This window comes from Urocampus carinirostris, chromosome 14, assembly GCF_059441175.1.
Source record: "Urocampus carinirostris isolate Australia breed hairy pipefish chromosome 14, RoL_Ucar_1.0, whole genome shotgun sequence".
Taxonomy (NCBI): domain Eukaryota; kingdom Metazoa; phylum Chordata; class Actinopteri; order Syngnathiformes; family Syngnathidae; genus Urocampus; species Urocampus carinirostris.
In genome coordinates, this window is record NC_142362.1 from 1,165,192 (window position 1) to 1,185,403 (window position 20,212).

The 20,212-nt window shown below is 42.7% G+C and overlaps 1 protein-coding gene across 1 annotated transcript; it reads left to right on the plus strand.

The window, feature by feature from the left end:
• Positions 1-1,669: 1,669 nt before the first annotated feature.
• Positions 1,670-19,588, plus strand: LOC148352409 (potassium/sodium hyperpolarization-activated cyclic nucleotide-gated channel 2-like). The gene is made up of 10 exons (XM_088353262.1): positions 1,670-2,393; positions 4,285-4,471; positions 7,076-7,180; positions 7,241-7,378; positions 7,514-7,675; positions 8,194-8,287; positions 10,002-10,129; positions 11,903-12,049; positions 12,132-12,369; positions 16,656-19,588. Exons 1-10 carry the CDS (start codon positions 2,182-2,184, stop codon positions 16,808-16,810), a joined length of 1,566 nt encoding a protein of 521 aa, XP_088209388.1. The 5' UTR covers positions 1,670-2,181; the 3' UTR covers positions 16,811-19,588.
• Positions 19,589-20,212: the final 624 nt, after the last annotated feature.

Sequence of the window (20,212 nt, forward strand, 5' to 3'; positions counted from 1 at the left end):
GAGAGAAAGAGAAGGAGAGAGAAAGAGAGAGAAGGAGAGAGAACAAAAGAGAACGAGAGAGAAAAAGAGAGAATGAGAGCACGAGAGAAAAAGAGAGAGAAAGAGAGAAAGAATGAACAATCAAGAGAAAGAACGAACGATCGAAAGAAAAAACAAACAAACGAGATAAAGAAAGAACGAACGAACGAACAAGAGAAAGAACGAACAAAAGAACGAACGAAAGAACGAACTAACGGACAAGAGAAAGAAAGAACAAACAAACGAATGAGAGAAAGAAAGAACGAACAAAGGAGAGAAAGAACAAACAAATGAACGAACAAACGAACGAACAAGAGAAAGAAAGAACGAACAAACGAGAGAAAGAAAGAACGAACGAACAAATGAACTAACGGACGAGAAAAAGAACGAACAAACGAGAGAAAGAACAAACGATCGAACCAACAAGAGAAAGAATGAACGAACGAATGAGAGGAAGAACGAACGAAGGAACGAGTGAAAGAAAGAAAGAAAGAAAGAAAGAAAGAGAGAAAGAGAGCACATGTCTCAAACTCAATTGAGTTGGGGCTACTAAAGCTAGGGTCCAGGTGAGGTTGGGCCAATTGGGATTTTCCACAAAAACATGACGCTCTTCTAAAGGGGCAGTGTTTGATATTTGTCCTCTAGATGTCGCTGTCAACCCAAATGAGTCCAAGGCAGAATACAAACGACAAAGACTGAAAGGGAGCAAAAAGCAGCCTTTTTCAAAAAGAAGGGGAAACAATTTTTTAAAGAAAAAATAGGGAAGAAGAAATAAGAAAAAGAGGCAAAGAAAGGAAAATGGAGAAAAAGAAAGGAAACATAAAAGAGAAAAAAGAAAGGGATTAAAGAGGAAAAAAAACAAAAGTGAAAATACATTTTTCCCTTTTTTCTTTTTTTTTTCATTTCTCTTGAGTGTTACTTTTTGTCTTATTTCTTTCTTCTTTCATTTTTTCTCTTTTCTTTTTTCTTTCCTGATTATCTCTTCTTTCCAAAAGTACCAAGGTGCATTTTGGTCACCTTGAGTCTCTGTATTTTGTCTTTTGTCGTTGTGCTTTTACTTCTTTTTCAGTGGCAAGACCGAACACAGCGACATCTAGTGGGAAAATAAGACACACTGTCCCTTGAACTCTCTTTTTAAAGCAGGCACCTCTAACGGATATCGTGGGCATCGTGAATTTAAGACCCCTGTTTTAAAGGGTCCAGGATAATTGGGCAGGGGGTGTGATAATTGTCTGCCCAGTTCAAACCCCAGTTGGGGCTTGCTGGTGGTGAGAGGTCTGTCAGACCCTAACATTGTTGCTATAATCACTTCCTTACTCTTATGTATTGTACGGATTATTGATTGGTTATGGGTACATTTGCCTTTGCCTTCTTCGTATTTCTTCATCATCTCGAGCTTTGTTTCAATGGTTATGCTTTTGCTTCTCCTTTTAGCATCTTAGCAAGAAATTGACCCTTAGCTTCGAGGACACGGGACAATAAAGTCACTCCGGGGCCAACTCAAAGTGGACTTTGGCCTCCCGGGGTGATTCATGGAGGACGACAGTCACGTCGTGAATAAATGATGAGTGGGGAGAGAAGAAGAAGAGAGGATGTGCAGAAATAGAGAGAGAGAGAGAGAGCGAGGGAGAGATGAAAAAAGAGGCAGGAATGAGAGCGGTCCAGGAGGGAGGGATGAGAACGAGGGGAGGGACGAGGGCGGGCATCGTCCTCGCTCGCCTCCACTCCGCTTCGCAAGGTTGAGCTTATGAGCTTGTACCACTCGGAGAACAAACGGTGAAGAAGGAAAACAAGAGGGATAACGGATACGTGGAACTGAAGCCGGCGGAGGAATTTCAAAGTTTGAGGAACGGAGGGATAAGAAGAGGAGAACTTCGAGGGAAAGACGGGAAGAGGAACCGGACGGTGAAGAATGACTTGAACATGACTTCAAGAGGAGCATCGGAGGGACTTCACTAAGAGAATAGACACGCAGGATACACTAGACTGCTGAGATGAAATGGGATAACAACTAAAAAAGGAGAGCAAGGGAAAAACTCCAGTAAACGAGAGCAATCACCCTCTGGGATCCAGACTAGAAGACTCAGGATCCACCAACTGGAGGAACAAGCAGAAGCAGGATCCAGAAAGTGGTCCAAGAGGCAAAACTTTGAGGATGTGGTCATGAGGCGAACCAGTTACACCTCGGTGCGGAGTGGGAGGAATTCCGGGTCGGCGGGATGCCAGCGCGCCGCCCGCGGTTGGCGAGCTCTGCTTTTGCCACAGCAGAACCGACAATCGCTCTACATGTACGGCAGCGAAGTGGCCGTGGAGAAGGAATGCCTGCGGCAGCTGCGGAGCCGAGTTTTCGTCATACATCCCTTCAGTCTCATGAGGTACGTCGGAAAAACTCTCCATTTTGGCCTCGATGGAATGTTTGGAGATGGAGAAATGGATAGGAACTGTAGAAGTTGGTTTTTCAGAAGGTGGTGCCCCCTGAGGTGGGGCCTCCTGAGGAGGTGCCCCTGGGAAAGATCTCACCAGCAATGTCCCCTCTCCTGGGCATCAAGAATTTAGGGCTCCAAATTGTGAAATGAATCGGCAAGCAAATTCAGCCACAATAACGGTCCTTTCGGGTAAAAACCACGCAGGTTCCCTCTGCACTGTGATTGTAACGCGGTATTTTGAAGTCAATGTCAACACGAGATTGAGTCAATGAAAGCTAGTGTGCAGCTGAGTTATTAAATAGTTAATTTGTATTATGAGGGCTTTTAACAATAGAGAGAGATTTGCTATTTACTCAATGTTGCCGCATAAGTTTGTGACTTTGTCTAGGGAAGCGGCTCTTTCGGCTCGGCTCACTCTCTCGGCACTTAAACGGCTCTTCAGATTGTCGCTTTCATCCGTATAATACTGGTTATTATGGAACATAATGCACAAAATGACTTCAAAACGGGAAAATAAAGCAAAATAAAAGAGAACTAGACAACGATGAAAAAGAAACAAAATAAATAAATGAAAGAAAGAAAAAGATTAAAAAAGAGAAGGAAAAAAATGCAAAAAGAAGAAAAAAACCGAGGAAAACAAAAAGAGTTAAGAAAAAGAGTAAAAGAAGCAACACATAAAAGAAAAAAAAAATAAACTAGAGAACAAAGAAAAGAGAAAAACCCATGAAAAAAGTAGAAGCTAGAAAAATGAAAACCAAAATGAAAAAAAAAATGTAAAAAAGCAGGAAAAACACAATATTGGGGTATCTTTGATGGCTCTCCTATTACTTTTTAAATCATTTGCAAATGGATCTTTGATGTCTGTCTTTGTTGTATCTAGTTAATTAGATAAGGAAGTTAGTTACAGACCAACTCGCTCATTGGGCAAGTTATGTGTAATCTAACTAGTTTATCGTGGTATTGAACTCATTCACTGGCGGCTCAATGAACTCATTGCTAGCTTAGCAAAATGACGTCTAAACCTGTCAATACACCCATTCATCCATCCATCCATCCATCAAGCTATTCAACTAGCTAGTTGTGTTTTTAGTTATCCGTCCGTCCGTCCATACATTTATTAACCAAGCGATTGACCAACCAATTGATCAAACATTCACTCCAATCATTTACTCCATCCATCTGTCCATCCACCCATCCATCCATGTATCCATCCATGTATCTATTCGTCCGTCCATCCATCCATCCATCCATCCATCCATCCATATAACGACCAAGCGACTGACCAACCAATCGTCCAAACATTTACTCCAATCATTTACTCCATCCATCCATCCATCCGTCTGTCTGTCTGTCCTTCCATCCAGCCATCCATCCATCTGCCCCTTCCTCCACATACGCAACTTTTTCTTGATGAATCATCCCTCCATCCCTTCAACTGTGAAAACTGGCCTTCAGACTCGCTTTAAATACAAAGCATTCCTTATAATCCTCCCATTTTGACAGCTAACAGCCGTTTAAACAAAGTATCAACATTCTCCGTCGGCCGGTGGAAAAGGAGGTCAACCGCTCCTTTTTTCCGAGCGAAAGCAAGAAAATGCAGACCGCATCCCTTCGCCAGCAATATATGCTGAGCAAGCAGACGTTGTGGGCTATTAATAAGCCCAGGTGTTAATAATAGCCGCGTCCGAGGGGGGCCTTCAGGAAGGCGGTGGGACGCCAATTCCAGGAAGAAAAGTCCGGACGGTTTCTCGTCGTTATCTGAGCCTCGGAATGAAAACGTATGCGAAAAACGGCGCGCGTACGTATCACTCTCAAGTTTATGGAGGTTCTCGTCCCACAGGAGCTACTACATCATGGGCATGATGGCCATCACCTTCCTCAACTTGATCGGAATCCCCATGGAGATCGCCTTCCTGGATGGCACCAGCGGGCTGGCCTGGGAAGGCTTTAACGTTTTCTCCGACACTTTGTTCCTCATCGATGTGGCCCTCAACTTCCGCATGGGCATCATCAGCGAGAACGGAGAGGTGAGGTTGCTTGTTCTGCTCCGGTAATGGCGGCATTCCCCTCCAGACCGGATTTCCTGGACTCTGTTCATGACTTTCTTTAAGGTTTTGCAATGTCTTCCATTTTCTGGGCTGTATCGATAATCCTCTGGAAAGTTCTGCAATATCTTCTGAGAGAACAGCAGATGATTCTCTGGGCTGTGTTGATGACTCTATGTAAGGTCACGCACAGTCCACCAGACTGGACGGAGAACAGCTAAGGACCTTCTGGGCTGTGTTGATGACACTCTGTAATGTCCTTTAACATCCTCGAGACTGGGTAGAGAGCTGCCGGTGATTCTCTGGGCTATGCTGATGACTCTCTATAAGGTTCCTGAAAGGTCGTCCACAATGGACAGAAAACAACAGATGATTTTCTTGTCTGTTTCGATAATTCTCTGGAAAGTTCTGCAATATCCTCCAGAACGGTGAGAGAACAGCAGACGATTCTCTGGGCTATGTTGATGACGCTCTGTAAGCGTCTTCAACATCCTCAAGACTGGGTAGAGAGCTGCCGGTGATTCTCTAGGCCGTGCTGATGATGCTCTGTAAGGTCATGCACAGTCCACCAGACTGGACGGAGAACAGCTAAATACTTTTTGGGCTGTGTTGATGACGCTCTGTAAGGTTCTTCCAAATCCTCAAGACTGGGTAGAGAGCTGCTGATGGTTTTCTGGGCTGTGTTGATGACTCTTTATAAGATTTTTGTAAGGTTGTCCACAATGGGCAGGAAGCAACAGATGACTTTCTGGTCTGTTCAATAATTCTCTGGAAAGTTCTGCAATATCCTCCAGATGGGTGAGAGAACAGAAGAAGATTCTCTGGGCTGTGCTGATGACACTCAGTCAGGTTCTTCAACATCCTCAAGACTGGGTAGAGAGCTGCCAGTGCTTTTCTGGGCTGTCTTGCTGACTCTCTATCAGGTTTTTGCAAGGTCGTCTACAATGGGCAGAAAGTAACGGATGATTTTCTGGTCTGTTTCCATGATTCTTTGAAAAGTTCTGCAATATCCTCCAGAACGGTGAGAGAACAGCAGACGATTCTCTGGGCTGTGTTGATGACACTCTGTAAGGTTCTTCAACATCCTCAAGACTGGGTAGAGAGCTGCCGGTGATTTTCTGGGCTGTGTTGATGACTCTCTATAGGGTTTTTGCAAGGTCGTCCACAATGGGCAGAAAGGGCCGTGTGGAGCTGGGTCCATGCCTTGAAGTCCAGCATGACTTCCTTGATTTTTGGAAGTATGATTAGGGCAAAAATCAAGACGAAGAATCGTGAGAAAAGGGTCAAAACCTGTGTTTTTGTACGCTTACTAGCGAGTACAGATGGGTCTCCGATGATTGGCCGGCTGCATGTCACAAAAGGTGACCGGACGAAAACCCGGATTAACGGGTATCACGTCAGCGTGCCGGATCTGCTGCGTGAGCTCTGCAACCAGGCTTGTTAATCTGTGTTATGGAGTCAGGTGACAGACCAGAAAGCCGGGACAAAAAGCAGGATTACAGATGCGCTACAGCCTCGGCCCTATATTTATTTATTTTTAGCCTGCGTGACTGTGTGTATGTGAACTTTTGCCCTTCGGTATTTAGCATCATAGAAATATCCTGCGTATTTTTGACTCCCGGCAGACTCATGTAGTCAGGAAACCAGAAGAGGTGTGTCAGGTTCAACCCAACACTTGTAACAAAACCTGCATACAAAAAGACACAGAGAATTGGGTATGGTTTTACTTGCAAGGAGAGTGACAGGAAGACTGCTCAGTTACAATCCTCCAACTCACTCTGAAGCAGTCTTCTCTCTGCTTGCCTTTTATTTAAAAAAGGAAATTCCCTAGTTACAAGGTGGTTTCAACTGCTAAGGGGAAGGGGTGCGGTTGAAGGTTAAATGTTCCAGTTGAAACCAGTTCTTGCACAACAATTTGCAACAAAGGAAGAGAAAAAGAGAGACAGAGAGTGAAAGAGACAGAGACAGAGTGGGAGAAAATGACTGATTAACTCTTTTCAAGCTATCTTCAGGAAACAACCTTGGCTTGCGGTCACATCTGTAACAGATTCATACAGTTAGTTCTCTCTTGCCAGGGTGCAGTTTGGAAACTTCTGCTGTGAGAACATCCTATTTTGTAACCACTATATTTCAAGCAAACATATAACACACATAGATTATAGTAAAGTTGAATCACTGATGTACATTATTCCAACAAGGTGAAAGATAGATGTAACAGGGAGATAGTCCAAGACGCCATCACCATCAACTTATCTGAAAAAGGTTCAAAAAGGAATAAGAACTGGGAGGCTTAGCAAAATCAGTGTTTATGTTCAGAAACCGAAACAACAATGACATTGAAATCAACAGAGTTAACCACGAACATTAGTGCCACTTCCACGTTCCTGCCATCAGTTACCCGTGTCCAACGATCATCGGATCGTGGAAGCAACCACTGCTCTCTCGTTATCAATAAAACTGATTAAAATGAACGCTATTGGGACCTGTTTGGCTTGTGACAGAAAGACCAACAGTGATTTGAAAGAAAGTCCATTGATGAACAAAAACTGAATCCAACCTTTTAGACTGTTTCTCTGTCCGGTCCAGGAAGCAATCCTAGACATCAAGCGGATCCGTGTGTGTTACCTGAGGACATGGTTCATCCCTGACGTCATCGCTGCCTTTCCCATTGGCTACATCCTTCTCTTTGCGGTAAGAATAGAAACCATTCCCATGATGAACACACCAGATTATAACCGTGCTGGTTTCTAGGATCTCCATTACCAAAGTGAGGACAACCCCTCCAAGACCACCAGGATGATGAGGATCCTTATGTTTGTGCGCATCCTCAGCCTCATCCGACTGGCGCGGGTGTCTAGGTTGGTCCGTTTCTTCAACGAGGTGGAGAAAGTAAGTGGGAAAATGTTCCTGGAATGTACAACCCCAACAATGGGCTCTTTTTAGATAGACACCTCTAATCCAAACTTACCATGGTCCTTCAAACGTTTCTACTCTGGTCTCAAGTTCCTATGTCGGTATCCCTAGGTATCAAATGCCAACTTAGAAGTGGTGCGCCTGTTCTTCCGGGTCTTGTCCTTGTTCATGATGATCTTCTTGCTCTGCCATTGGAACGGTTGCATCCAGTACTTTGTGCCCATGTTGGAGGAATTCCCGACAGACTGTTGGGTCCGCAAAGAAAACTTAATGGTAAGTCCCACGTTTGGCTCATTGTCAGGGTCAACCCAACACTTGTCACAAAAACCTGCATACAAAAAGACACAGAGAATTGGGTATGGTTATACTTGCAAGGAAAGTGAACGGAAAACTGCTTCAGTTACGATCCTCCAACTCACTCTGAAGCAGTCTTCCCTCTGCTTGCTTTTTATTTAGAAAAGGAACGCCCTAGTTACAAGGTGGTTTCAACTGCTAAGGGGAAGGGGTGCGGTTGAAGGTTAAATGTTGAAACCGGTTCTTGCACAACAACTTGTTATTTGCAATGTGACTGATGAACTCTCTTCACGCTATCTTCAAGAAAGAACCTTGGCCTGCGATCAAATCTGTAACTGATTCATACCCTTATAGTTCTTGCCAGGGTGCAGTATTTCAAGCAAACATATAACACACTTAAATGATAGTAAAGTTAAATAACTCACGTACGTTATTCCAACACTCATCCAGTCCGACGAGTTTCTCATATGAGATGATTTGGAATGGTTCTTTTTTAGAATGCCACGGTCATCGTGAAGTACTCCTGGGGGGTCTTTCGGGCTCTCTCGCAGATGATCGCGCTGTCCTATGGCTCCATGGATGCTCCTACCAGTATGTATACAATTTTCCTAGAACTGCATAGTAATCGATACACAGTGAGATTTTCATCAAACACACAGTAGTCCTTCAAAAAAAAACTATAATTAGAGGTTTTCGCTTCTGGTCGTTCTAGAAACTTCGTGTTTTGGCTGCCGTCCTGTTTTCTTTTCTTTGTTTTAGCACTGATGCACTGAAATTTCAACACTCTTTTTCACAATACTCTTGGACAACAATGGCTGCTTTCCATTGTTAGGAATTAAATTCTATTACAAATGTAGCGTTTACCAAATTGTTCCAATGAGTTATCTGACTCCATTAACCAAACACAAACTTTCTTCTCCTAACAATGCATGCTCCTTTCTTAATTTTAGGGAGAAATATTGACAAGAGACAGGCATTTTCACACGGGGGCAGATTTATTTTCTTAAAGTATTTAGCTAAGGCACAGGTGTCAAAGAGGCGGCCCGCGGGCCAAATCAGGCCCGCTAAGGGATTGAATCCGGCCTGCAAGACAACACTCAGAGAAGCGCAAGAGAAAAACAAGCTGCAGGTTAAAATATGTCAACTTGATGTTGCCAAAGCCAGGTGCCTCTCACAAAGACACTGTACTTGTATTTATTTCTCTCTCTTTCTCTCTCTCTCTCTCTCTTTCCCTCTTTCTTTTCCACCCCTTTTCTCCCACTCTGTCTCTGTCTCTTTCACTCTCTGTCTCTCTTTTTCTCTTCCTTTGTTGCTCTTTATCTCCTTCTCTCTCTGTGTCTTTTAACCTCTTTTGCTCTATTCCTTTTTTCCTTTTCTCTCTTTTCTCTTTCTCTCTACATACCCTTTGCGCTTTCTTTTCTCTTTTCTCTCCCTCTGTCTTTCTATTTCTCTTTGGATTTCTTTCTTCCTCTCCCTTTCTTTTCCCCCTCTCTCACGACTTTTTATCTCTTTTGTTTCTCACGCTCTCTCACTCTTTCTTTCTTTTCTTTGTCTCTCCTTTTCCCTCCCTCTTTCTCTTTTTTCTTTCTCTTGAATCTACTAGTCCGGCCCCCGGGAGAATGTTTGTTCTATCGTGTGGCCCCTGAGTTGAAATTAGATTGACACCCCCGAGCTAAGTGAATTCCCTCGAATTTAGCCGAATTATTGTCGAATTAGTCTAATTAGTCTTTGTCGAGCCTCTCGTCTCTCTCCTTCGGTCTTTTTGACACGTGGGGGCATCGGCCCCTCCCCCGTAGGCGGGCCAGGAACTCCCCACCTCATCTGACCGGTGCGTCGAAACGGATACGTAGGCAAAAAAACATACGACTAAAATATACGTTTTGAACGGTAAATGTTTGTTGACTATATAAAACCTTTGACACCGTTGGAATTTAAACTATCGAGTGACGTCGGAGTCCGCGGGAAGCCTTCTTCTCAACTTCTTTGGCTTTCTCTTATTGGCTCACGTCTCCCCGCAAGATGGCGTCTCGGCTCCTCCCACGCGTGCCTTGAGGTCCGGCTCTTCCACAACAGCGCCTGTCATTCTGCGTCAGCAAATCCACGAGTCCTGTTATTAAAATTTCTTGGACAAAATATGATGCGTTTTGAACAGCCTGACCTGGCATTGAACTAAAGCCCATTCAACTTAATACATGTCATTTGCAGTCAATTGTATAAAATCCTTTATAGACAAATGTATAAAATCCTTTAAGACTGACCAAGAACTGAATCGAGTCATCAGCTCTGTCCACATTGAATTTCGTAGATTACGTGGAGATGTGGATCGTGATGGTCAGCATGGTGTCAGGGTGCCTGATGTACACGGTCCTGGTGGCCAACGCCACCGCTATGATCGCCAACGTTGACCCTGCCGCCAAGGAGTACAAAAGCAAGGTATATATTAATTATCAACATGTAGCGTTTACCAAATTGTTCGAATGAGTTATCCGACTCCATTAACCAAACACAACCTAGATTCACCCAACAATCATGGACGCTCGTTTCTTGAGGGAAAAATGACCAGGAAGCCGAAATTTCCACACGAGGGCGGATTTATTTTCCCTAACAGAAGAACTAAGTGAACTCCATCGAAGACGGCCGAAGTGACGTTGGCGTCTGTGTGAAGCCGTCTTCTGAAGTCCTTTAGCTTTTTTTCTTATTGGCCGTCTTCTCCCCGCATAATGGTGTGTCGGCTCCACCCATGGGCGTGCCAAGGAAGCCCCCTTCACAATGTCATAGACGAACGCCTTGATGTTTAGCTTCCTCAAAACAACGCCAGGCCTTTCTGCGTCAACAACGTCTGGATGTGCTAATTGTGGTATCGGCAGTACGTCCTGTCCTGTGAACATCTTCCACCACTCATGCCTGCCCTGAACTTTCACTGCTCATTGGACTAAAGCACAGTATTGCATTAAACTGAATAATTTGTAGTCAATCGTATAAAACCCTTTATAGTCAAATGTATAAAATCCTTCAGGTGCTATGTATTTTAGTTTTCTGGAATAAAACACACAACGAGAAACCTAGGACAACAATTACAGCTCACGAGGAGAGAAAGATCGATGAGGGGGCGAGGGACAGGCAGAGATGGTCGGATCCAGCGAGGTGGGGGGAGGGGCGGAAGCTCTGTACGCATGTTTGATGTTACTATGTTTCTCCCCCTGGTTGTACAATCCACGTATTGAATGAATTTGGGAAGTACAGTCCTCAAGCATGCCTGATTAAAGTCGCCGGCAACGATAAAAGCTGCTGTTTATTGATAGCAGCAAGCAGGAGATTTAGCGCTATGCTAACATTAGCATCCGGTGGAACGTAAACGGCAATCACAATGACCACAGTTAGCTCTCTCGGTAGATAGAAGGGTCTACACGATACTGCTAGAAACTCTATATCGGGTGAGCAGTGTGTGTCAATGATTCTGCTGTTATTGCAGCGCATAGTCCCCCACCCCTGTTTTTACCGGAGTCTCCGTCTCAGTCGTGCCGGTGTAGCTCTGCGTCCTGCTACTTGGACTGCGGCGTCGGGGAAGCCGAGACTCTGTAATAACAGCTGGTGTACTCAGGCAAAGGTTGGCTAGCTTGAGTGGAGCACCTCCCCCAAGAGTGATAAGGCTACTTGACTCAAGTGTAAGGTCTAGAAACAATGAGTGGTGCAAAAACAGATATAGGCACAGGTACGGAAATAGCATTATTTGTCACAAGCCAGAAACGGAGACAGGACCCAGTAGCGTTCGTTTACTCAGTTTTATCGATAAGAGGCAGAGCAGTGCTTGCTTCCACCATCCGATGATCGACGGACACAGGGTAGCTGATGGCAGGAACGTGGAAGTGGCCTTGTGTCGAGCGAGGGTCGTCGTAGGCAGCGGGAAAACGGGTCGATGGCCCGGACGGAGGAGCAGGGGCAGTAACGAGTCCAGAAAAGAGGTCAGCAACAGGTACCAGGCAGGAGAAAACAGGGCAGGAGAATGTCGGACGGAATGAGCTTGCCTAGCTGGGAGCAAAGGTTTGCAAACGGTCTTTAAAAAGTAGCAAGGAGCCAATCAGCGACCAGGGTTGTTAGCGCAGGTGCCCCAAATCAGTAATCATGACATTATGACAAACAGGGATATGGAAACGGAATCGGTACTTGAGAAATGTGCATTAAGGGGTAATGGATCTGTCTTTGCAGATGAGCCGCTTGGAGCACTACATGACTTTCATGAAACTCCCACCGGAACTGCAGTTGCGCATCTCCAACTACTATCAGGCACGCTACGGAGGAAAATGGTTCGACGAGAAGGAGGTCATGCACACTGTCTCGTCTGCCTTGAAGGAGGTAATAAAATGACCCGTCTTTACCTTCTCCATACACTCATCCTGAAACTCTCCTGAACTGTCGCCATTTTCGGGGTTCCCAGCAAATCCTGACAGTCATGTGCAGCCACCTGCTGAGGAAAATGCCGTTGTTCCAGAACAAAGACGAAAACGTGATCGCCAGCCTCGTGCAGAGGCTCGACTACGAAGTCTACCAGGAAGGTGACGTCATCGTCCGGGAGAACGCCCCGGGAGACCGCATGTTTTTTATCGACCACGGGCAGGTTCTGGAGGAGAACCAGGACTTCCACCGGGAGCTCTGTGACGGAGACTTCTTTGGAGGTACGGTTCCTTGTTTGAAAACCAGGGGGTTATGAAAGGTGGTACATGAACAGGTATGAAAACAGAATAGTAGCTGAACTGGACCAGAAAATTGAGACGGGTACAGGAACACACAATAGATCCGGTTCTAGATATAGATACAGGCACAGAAGCGGACTTTACAGGTGTTCCGATGTGGAGGTGGATCATAATGCAAGGAAGTAGGAAACAAATAGCAAAACTCAGGTACAAAGTAACAAAACAACAAAATGTCCAAACAAGAAGTAGGAAACCAGAAACTGACCTGCTGTGATCATAGCAATGGCAACGACCAGACAGTCAATAGCAGGGGTGTCAAACTGGTTTTAGCTGGGGGCCACAAATGCTATAAAAAATCTCACAGGGGCCAGACTAGTAAGTTTAAGAGAAAGAGAGAGGGAGAAAAAGAGTGGGAGGGAAAGAGAGAGCGATAAACAGATAGGGAGAACAAGGGAGACAGAGTAACAGTGAGTGAAAAAGTGAGAGCAGAATAGAGATATGAATGGAGAAGAAGGGGGAAATGAATAGAGAGAGAAAAAGAAAGTGAAAAAAGAGAAAGATAAAAAGATTAAGAGAAGTGGAACGAGACAAAAAGAGACAAAGGGAGGTGAGAGAGAGAGAGAGAGAGAGGGAAAGAAAGAGGGGGAAAGAAAGAGGGTGAGAGAGGGAAAGAGAGAGGGTGAGAGAGAGGGAAAGAAAGAGGGTGAGAGAGGGAAAGAAAGAGGGTGAGAAAGAGGGTGAGAAAGAAAGAGGGTGAGAGAGGGAAAGAAAGAGGGTGAGAAAGAGGGTGAGAAAGAAAGAGAGAGAGAGAGAGAGAGAGAGAGAAAGAAAGAGGGTGAGAAAGAAAGAGAGAGAGAGAGAGAGAGAGAAAGAAAGAGTGTGAGAAAGAAAGAGAGAGAGGGAAAGAAAGAGGGTGAGAAAGAAACAAAAAAATAGAAAGAGAATGAAAGTGTAAATTAGAGAGAGAATATAGAAAGAGAGCAAGACAGAGAAAAGGAAAGAGTGAGAGATTGAGAGAGAAATAGAGAAAAGAGAAAAAGAGAGAGAAAGAAAAAGGGTGAGAAAGAAAGAGAGAGAGAGAGAAAGAAAGAGAGAGAGGGAAAGAAAGAGGGTGAGAAAGAAAGAAAAAAATAGAAAGAGAATGAAAGTGTAAATTAGAGAGAGAAATAGAAAGAGAGCAAGACAGAGAAAAAGAAAGAGTGAGAGATGGAGAGAGAAATAGAGAAAAGAGAAAAAGAGAGAGAAAAAGACAGTGAACAGGAGAAAAAAAAGAGGGAGAAATAAATCAAAAAGAAGTGAGTCAAAGAGAAATGGAGAAATACTATTGCACTGGTTTTGGTGACATGTGGTGGAAAGATTTAAAACTACAGCTCATTTTCCTCTTGTGCTTCTCTCACTGTTGTCTTGCGGGTCGGATTTAAACCATTGGTGGGCCTGATCTGGCCCGCGGGCCGCCTGTTTGACTTCTGTGGTCTATCGAAATCAGGGTCAGGTGTCAGAGGATCGTATGAAGGTGTGCGCCGTTCTGCTGCTGCCCCCCGATTTGTGACAACTAATATGAGTGCGGTTCTAAAAAGAGTAGTTATCGGTGTAGGACATTGAACATTGGGTCAGGATTTTGTTTGTCCATGTCCCAAAAACTGATGAAACCATGTCAGAACATGTGACACTGATACTCTGCTTTAATTCAATTATTCATAGTGACTGAGGTAGCTGATAGGTTTCGTGTTTGTGACACAAAGGTTGCCTTGACAACTACCCCCAAGGGCCAGATATCCCCAATTCTATATTTCTTTCTTTTGTTTTCCTATCCCGTTTTGTTTTTCCTGTTCTGTTCAAATGTGTGCATTGAATAAATTATGTTAAACTATCCAAAACAATCAAAACAATTTATTAAAATGGTGTGTAGCCCACAATTCAGATTAACTCGAAAGAAAAGGGTTTCGTCCGTTTTTCCCAAAAACAAAAAAGAAAAGGCGTTTGAAAAGGCTCGATTATTTGTTCAAATATTTTAGGGTTTAATCTCAAATTGCTACATGGGTATATCAATAAATACGTGAAAAATAAAGGATTACTGCGTGGGAAATGTTTGTACACAAAGAAAAAGACAGAGAGGGAAACGTCTTTCTTGTTTTATCCGACAAAATAATCCGGATTGCCAGATTTTTTTTTTTTAATCTTCATTTGAGGCAAATTGTCAGGTCATGTCGTGCGAGACGTTTCCAAATCTCTTCCTTTTCGTCCGTCCTTCCTTAATAAGAAAAAATAATCCGCAAACTGTGATTTAAGGAAGGGAAGAGCAGGTTAAGCAGGATTAAATTAGGGAAAGACGAACGTTCTGTTTGAAAATAAACCTTGTTGACGATAAACACTTATGGTATTTAATAATACTATTAAAAAAAATTCAATGATAAAAAAAAAACAATAAAAATGAATAAATAAATAAAATAAATAAACCTTAAAATAAAAATAAACCATAATAATGATAATGAAATTTAAATAAAAAGGAAATAGAATGAAAAAAAAAAATGAATAAAATAAAAATAAAAACAAAAATAAAAGTACATTAAAGAAACAATAATACCAAAAAAATCTTGTTACTAGCCATAACCCAGCCGTAATCCTGTTGTGATTTGGCAGCGGACCCAAACGCAGGTGGCACGAAGTAAGGCAAGGTGGTATTTAAAGTAATCAACAAGAAACAAATGCTCAATGACAAACTAAACTGTCCAAACTGGAAAGCAAAAACCAAACCTCAGAAGTATTTGAGTATTTCTGCAGTCAGGAAGAGACGGGAGCAAACACAGGTGGGAGTCAGGGTCGAAAGAGGCTTGCCTAGCGTTAACTGAGGTTCGCAGACGGACTGACAAAAGGGGACAGACAGGAGTGGGTATAAATAGGGACAGGGAGCCAATCAGAGGAACGGGCACAGGTGATTCACATCAGTAATCATGACAGTGACATTCCAGGCATAAGTGACCAAAGTTCCCACATTGGTCGTGACGCCTGAACGCATCACCAAACTAAACAAATACTAAACATGTTCGAGTCTATGATTGTTGTTTTTAACAGAATGTATTATTTTATATTTAAAAATATTTCAACATCATTTATTGCTTTCCAATTAGGCTAAAAAGGCATTTCTCCAGCATAGTTTTGAATACTCAGTATAATATGACGACACATTAGATCTTATCTTATTTGATACTGTTGTATTTTATTGGTGTCATTGTCTATTATTGTTTTTTTTTTTTTTAATTATAGCTTCTCTTTAATGACTGTAAAGCAGAAAGGATTGCTATAAAAGGAGATTTCCGTTCCACATCAGTTAGGGGAATCTATCTATCTATCTATCTATCTATATATCTATATCTATCTATCTATCTATCTATCTATCTATCTATCTAGATCTAACTAAAGGTCTATCAATCTATCTATCTAGATCTAGATCTAGATCTAACTAAATATCTATCTATCCAGACAACCATCTATCTATATCTAGACATCTCTTTATCTCTAGCTAGACATATCTCTCTCTCTCTCTCTCTCTCTCTATCCATCTCTCTCTCTCTCTCTCTCTCTCTCTCTATCCATCTCTCTCTCTCTCTCTCCATCTCTCTCTCTCCATCTCTTTCTCTCTCTCCATCTCTCTCTCTCTGTCTCTCTCTCTCTCTCTCTCTTTATCCCTCTCTCTATCTATCTATCTCACTCTTTCTCTCTCTCTCTCTCTCTATCTCTCTTTCTCTCTCTCTCTTTCTCTCTCTCTCTTTCTCTGTCTCTCTCTATCTGTCTTTCTCTCTCTCTCTTTCTCTATCTCTCTCTCTCCCTCTCTTCCTCTCTCTATCTCCATCTCTCTCTTTCTATCTCTCTATTTCTTGATCTATCTCTCTCTCTCTATCCATCTCTATCTCTCTCTATCTCTCTCTATCTCTCTCTCCATCTCTCTCTCTCTATCTCTCTCTCTATCTATCTCTATCTCTATCTCTCTCTATCTCTCTCTCTCTCTCTCTCTATCTATATTTCCATCTCTGTCTTTCTATTTCTTTATCTCTCTCTCTCTCTCTCCCTCTCTCTGTCCTTCACTTTCTCTCTCTCTCTATCTCCATCCCTCTCTCCATCTCTCTATTTCTGTATCTATCTCTCTATCTCTCTCTCTCTCTTACTCTATTTCTCTCTATCTATCCATCCATCTAGTTTTCGACGCAATTCCCCGCCATTGTGAGTTGTGCTCGCGCATCAGCTGCCATTCCGCGTGTGTTTTTGAGCAGAAGCTTGCGTGCTGAGCAGAGGCAAACATCTGGCCACGGTGAAGGCGCTGACCGACTGCCAGTGCTTCAGTCTGTCCTGGGCCGACCTTCAGGGGGTTCTGCGGGCCTACCCGGAAAACGCCTCCCCCGGATTCCGCACCGGCGTGAGGGAATGACCGGAACGGACGACGACGACGGCAGTCATTTCGTTTCTTTACACTTCATAGTCGGGCTTCCGAATAATACTGGAAATAGCAAGTCATCATTATATAGAATAGAATAGAATCTACCTTTATTGTCATCGTTACAAAATGGGTTGAACATATTGTGACAAGGAAATTGGACGTGGCACTCCAGTTTCACATTTTACAGTGAGGATAGAAGAGAACAAAGAAGATGTTTGTATTGTCCTTGTTGCAAGCTTTGTTTTCTCTCCAGAGGGGGGTGTATGAGAGGGTGAGGGACAGACAGAGATGGTCGGATCCAGCGAGGTGGGGGGAGGGGGAAGCTCTGTACGCATGTTTGATGTTACTGTGTTTTTCCCCCCTGCTTGCTCAGTCCACGTATTGAATGAATTTGGGAAGTACAGTCCTTAAGCATGCCCGATTAAAGTCGCCGGCGACGATAAAAACTCCGTTGGGGTGTGCGAGCTGCGGTTTATTGATAGCAGGAGATTTAGCGCTATGCTAACGTTAGCATACACTATGGTACGTTATCTGAATATATTGAAATGTATTGTATGTGCAGGGCCGGGTCAGAAAATTCAAAGGATGTGATCGAGATGGTTATTTTCCGAAACGCAATTAAGAAAAAACCAAGATGTCATACATTCTACATTTGTTAAAATTCAACTGAAACAGGATGTTGATAATGATTGATGGTAATTGGTTTACATTTCTATAGCGCTTTTCATGTCACTGAAGACCTCCCGAAGCACTTTACAATGGGCTTCTGTCAGGAACCAAAACAGGATCAGGACCCAATCGCGTTGACAGGAAGCCAGAGACCAACGAGATCGATAACAAATCAGGATAACAAAAATAAACAGGAGAAACTAGATGGGAACAAAAACTGGAGAAACATCACAAACAGGACAAAAACAGACGGAAACAAAACTGGAACCCGAAATTAAACAAGACAAAATAAACAGGAACAATACCGGACAGGAAATACCGACCAGAAAACAGGACCGAGTCAGAACCCGCGTCTTGGGGGGCAGAGATTTGTTGACAGACTGACAAAGGAAGAGTGAAAGCATTGATCTTAAATAAAAGGAAAGCCAATCTGTCAACGAGCCGCAGATGGCGCCACATGGGCGGGGCCAATTGAGCGCCATGGCAACCGTGACACCTCTAAAAATATCACAAAAGAAAAGTTTGTTCAAGCACATCTAAGAGAGACATGTATGTACAAGCAGCTTGAAGAAGGCCGCAATGATGATTTTAGCCAGAAGATGGCGTAAGCAAGAATTTCGAAGTAAGACCTGTTTGATTCACAAATGTGCCAACCAATGGCTGACAATCCCTTTTAAACTAGGAGGGCAAGAAATATAAACCTTACCATATTTCAGTTGATTTGAAAAGAATCCATAATGTATGACATTTTCATTTTTTAATTCAATTTCAGAAATGAAAAACAGGAATCCTATTTTCTGAGACAGTCCTAAGTATTTAGTATGTATACATAAGAATAGTCATTTATTTTACTTTATTTAACAATATGGCGGGTCGGTGGATGGGTGGGTGAAACCCTTAACCACTAGGGTCGTTGGGGCATCATTTTCTATGGTGTGTCTTGGGCAAGCACAGCCTGGCAGCACCCATCCCTCTCCAGGCCAACTCATGTGCTGATTGTTGAATAAAATAAATCCAGAATGAGAAAAAAAATGATAGTTAGGACATAAAGTACAACGGGACCTTAATTATCGAACGTCCCAATTATCATAAAATGCATCATACAGTACTTTAAAGCTCCAATGTGTAATATTTGACCACTAGATGGCACTGTTATCTAACAAGAATGAAAACCAGTGCCACAGAGCACCCCATATTACAAACTGACCCTTTAAGTACTAATTTGGGGTTGTAGTCCCTCTAGTTATCTCTATTTTAAGTAACTCTATTTTAAGTAACTTTATTTTGAAGTACCTTTATTTTGAAGTAACTCAAGGTATCTCGAAGTAAAGTATCTCCAAGTAACTCAAAGTATCTTCAAGAAACTTTTTTTACGTAACCTTTGGTCAACCTTAAAGCCCCAGTGTGTAATATTTGACCACTAGACGGCACTGTGTTGTCTAAGTCGACCAAAATCCAGTGTCACAGAGCACAGCGTAGCAGCAAGATGCCAACTAAACCTGACTGCGAACTAAGGTAGGGATTCCACTATATCAAAGGAATACAAATTTCTCAACCTATGATTTTTTAAAATGATAAATATTAACATTGGGATGATAGTTCATGTCGCAAGGTCTCTACGATGCACACTCGATTCCGAACTGAATAAAGGGAGAGACATTGTGGGAAGTAGTTATGCCTAGTATTCAAATCAATGATTTTTTACGCAATGACAGTTTTTCTGTGCAACTCGGAGGCATTAAATATTACACGCTGTCCCTTTGATTAACTCTATTTGAAGTAACTCTATTTTGAAGTAACTCTAGGTATCTTCAAGTAGTTGTATTTTTGAGTAACTCGGAGTACTGTATATCGAAGTAACTCTACCTTTAAGTAACCTGAAGTATCTTTAAGCAACTCATTTTTTAAGTAAGCCGGGGTCTACTTTAAAGCCCCAGTGTGTAACATTTGACCACTAGATGGCACTGTTGTCCAAGTCGAACAAAAACCAGTGCCATGGAGCACAGCGTAGCAGCAAGATGCCAACTAAACCTGACTGCGAACTAAGGTAGAGATTCCACTATATCAAAGGAATACAAATTTCTCAACCTATGATTTTTTTTAAATAATAAATATTAACATTGGGATGATAGTTCATGTCGCAAAGTCTCTACAATGCACACTCAATTCCGAACTGAATAAAGAGAAAGACATTGTGGGAGGTCGTTACGCCTAGTATTCAAATCAATGTTTTTTTACTCAATGACAGTTTTTCTGTGCAACTCGGAGGGACGCTGTCCCTTTAATTAACTCTATTTCAAGTAACTCTATTTTGAAGTAGGTATTTTCAAGTAGTTGTATTTTTGAGTAACTCGGAGTAACTCGAAATAACTCTATCTTTAAGTAACCTGAAGGATCTTTAAGCAACTCATTTTTTAAGTAAGCTGGGGTCTACTTTAAAGCCCCAGTGTGTAATACTTGACCACTAGATGGCACTGTTGTCTAATGAGAGCGAAAACCAGTGCCACACAGCACAGCGTAGAGCAAGATGCCAGATAAATATAGCGGCGACCTCTCGGTAGGGATTCCACTAAGTTAAACAAATACAAATTTCTCGACCTAAGATTTTTTAATAAAAATCAACATTGATCTGATAGTTTTCCATTTTTGGCCATTATTCGAGTCCATATTCATTTTTTTATTCAATGGAGGTTTTTGTGTACAACTGGGAGACACTAAATATTA

Coding starts and splice junctions, on each gene's coding strand:
- LOC148352409 (XM_088353262.1), top strand. CDS start 2,182: ATGAGGCGAACCAGTTACACCTCGGTGCGGAGTGGGAGGAATTCCGGG. Junction 2,394..4,284: donor CATCCCTTCAGTCTCATGAG/GTACGTCGGAAA, acceptor CTCGTCCCACAG/GAGCTACTACATCATGGGCA. Junction 7,379..7,513: donor TCTTCAACGAGGTGGAGAAA/GTAAGTGGGAAA, acceptor CGGTATCCCTAG/GTATCAAATGCCAACTTAGA.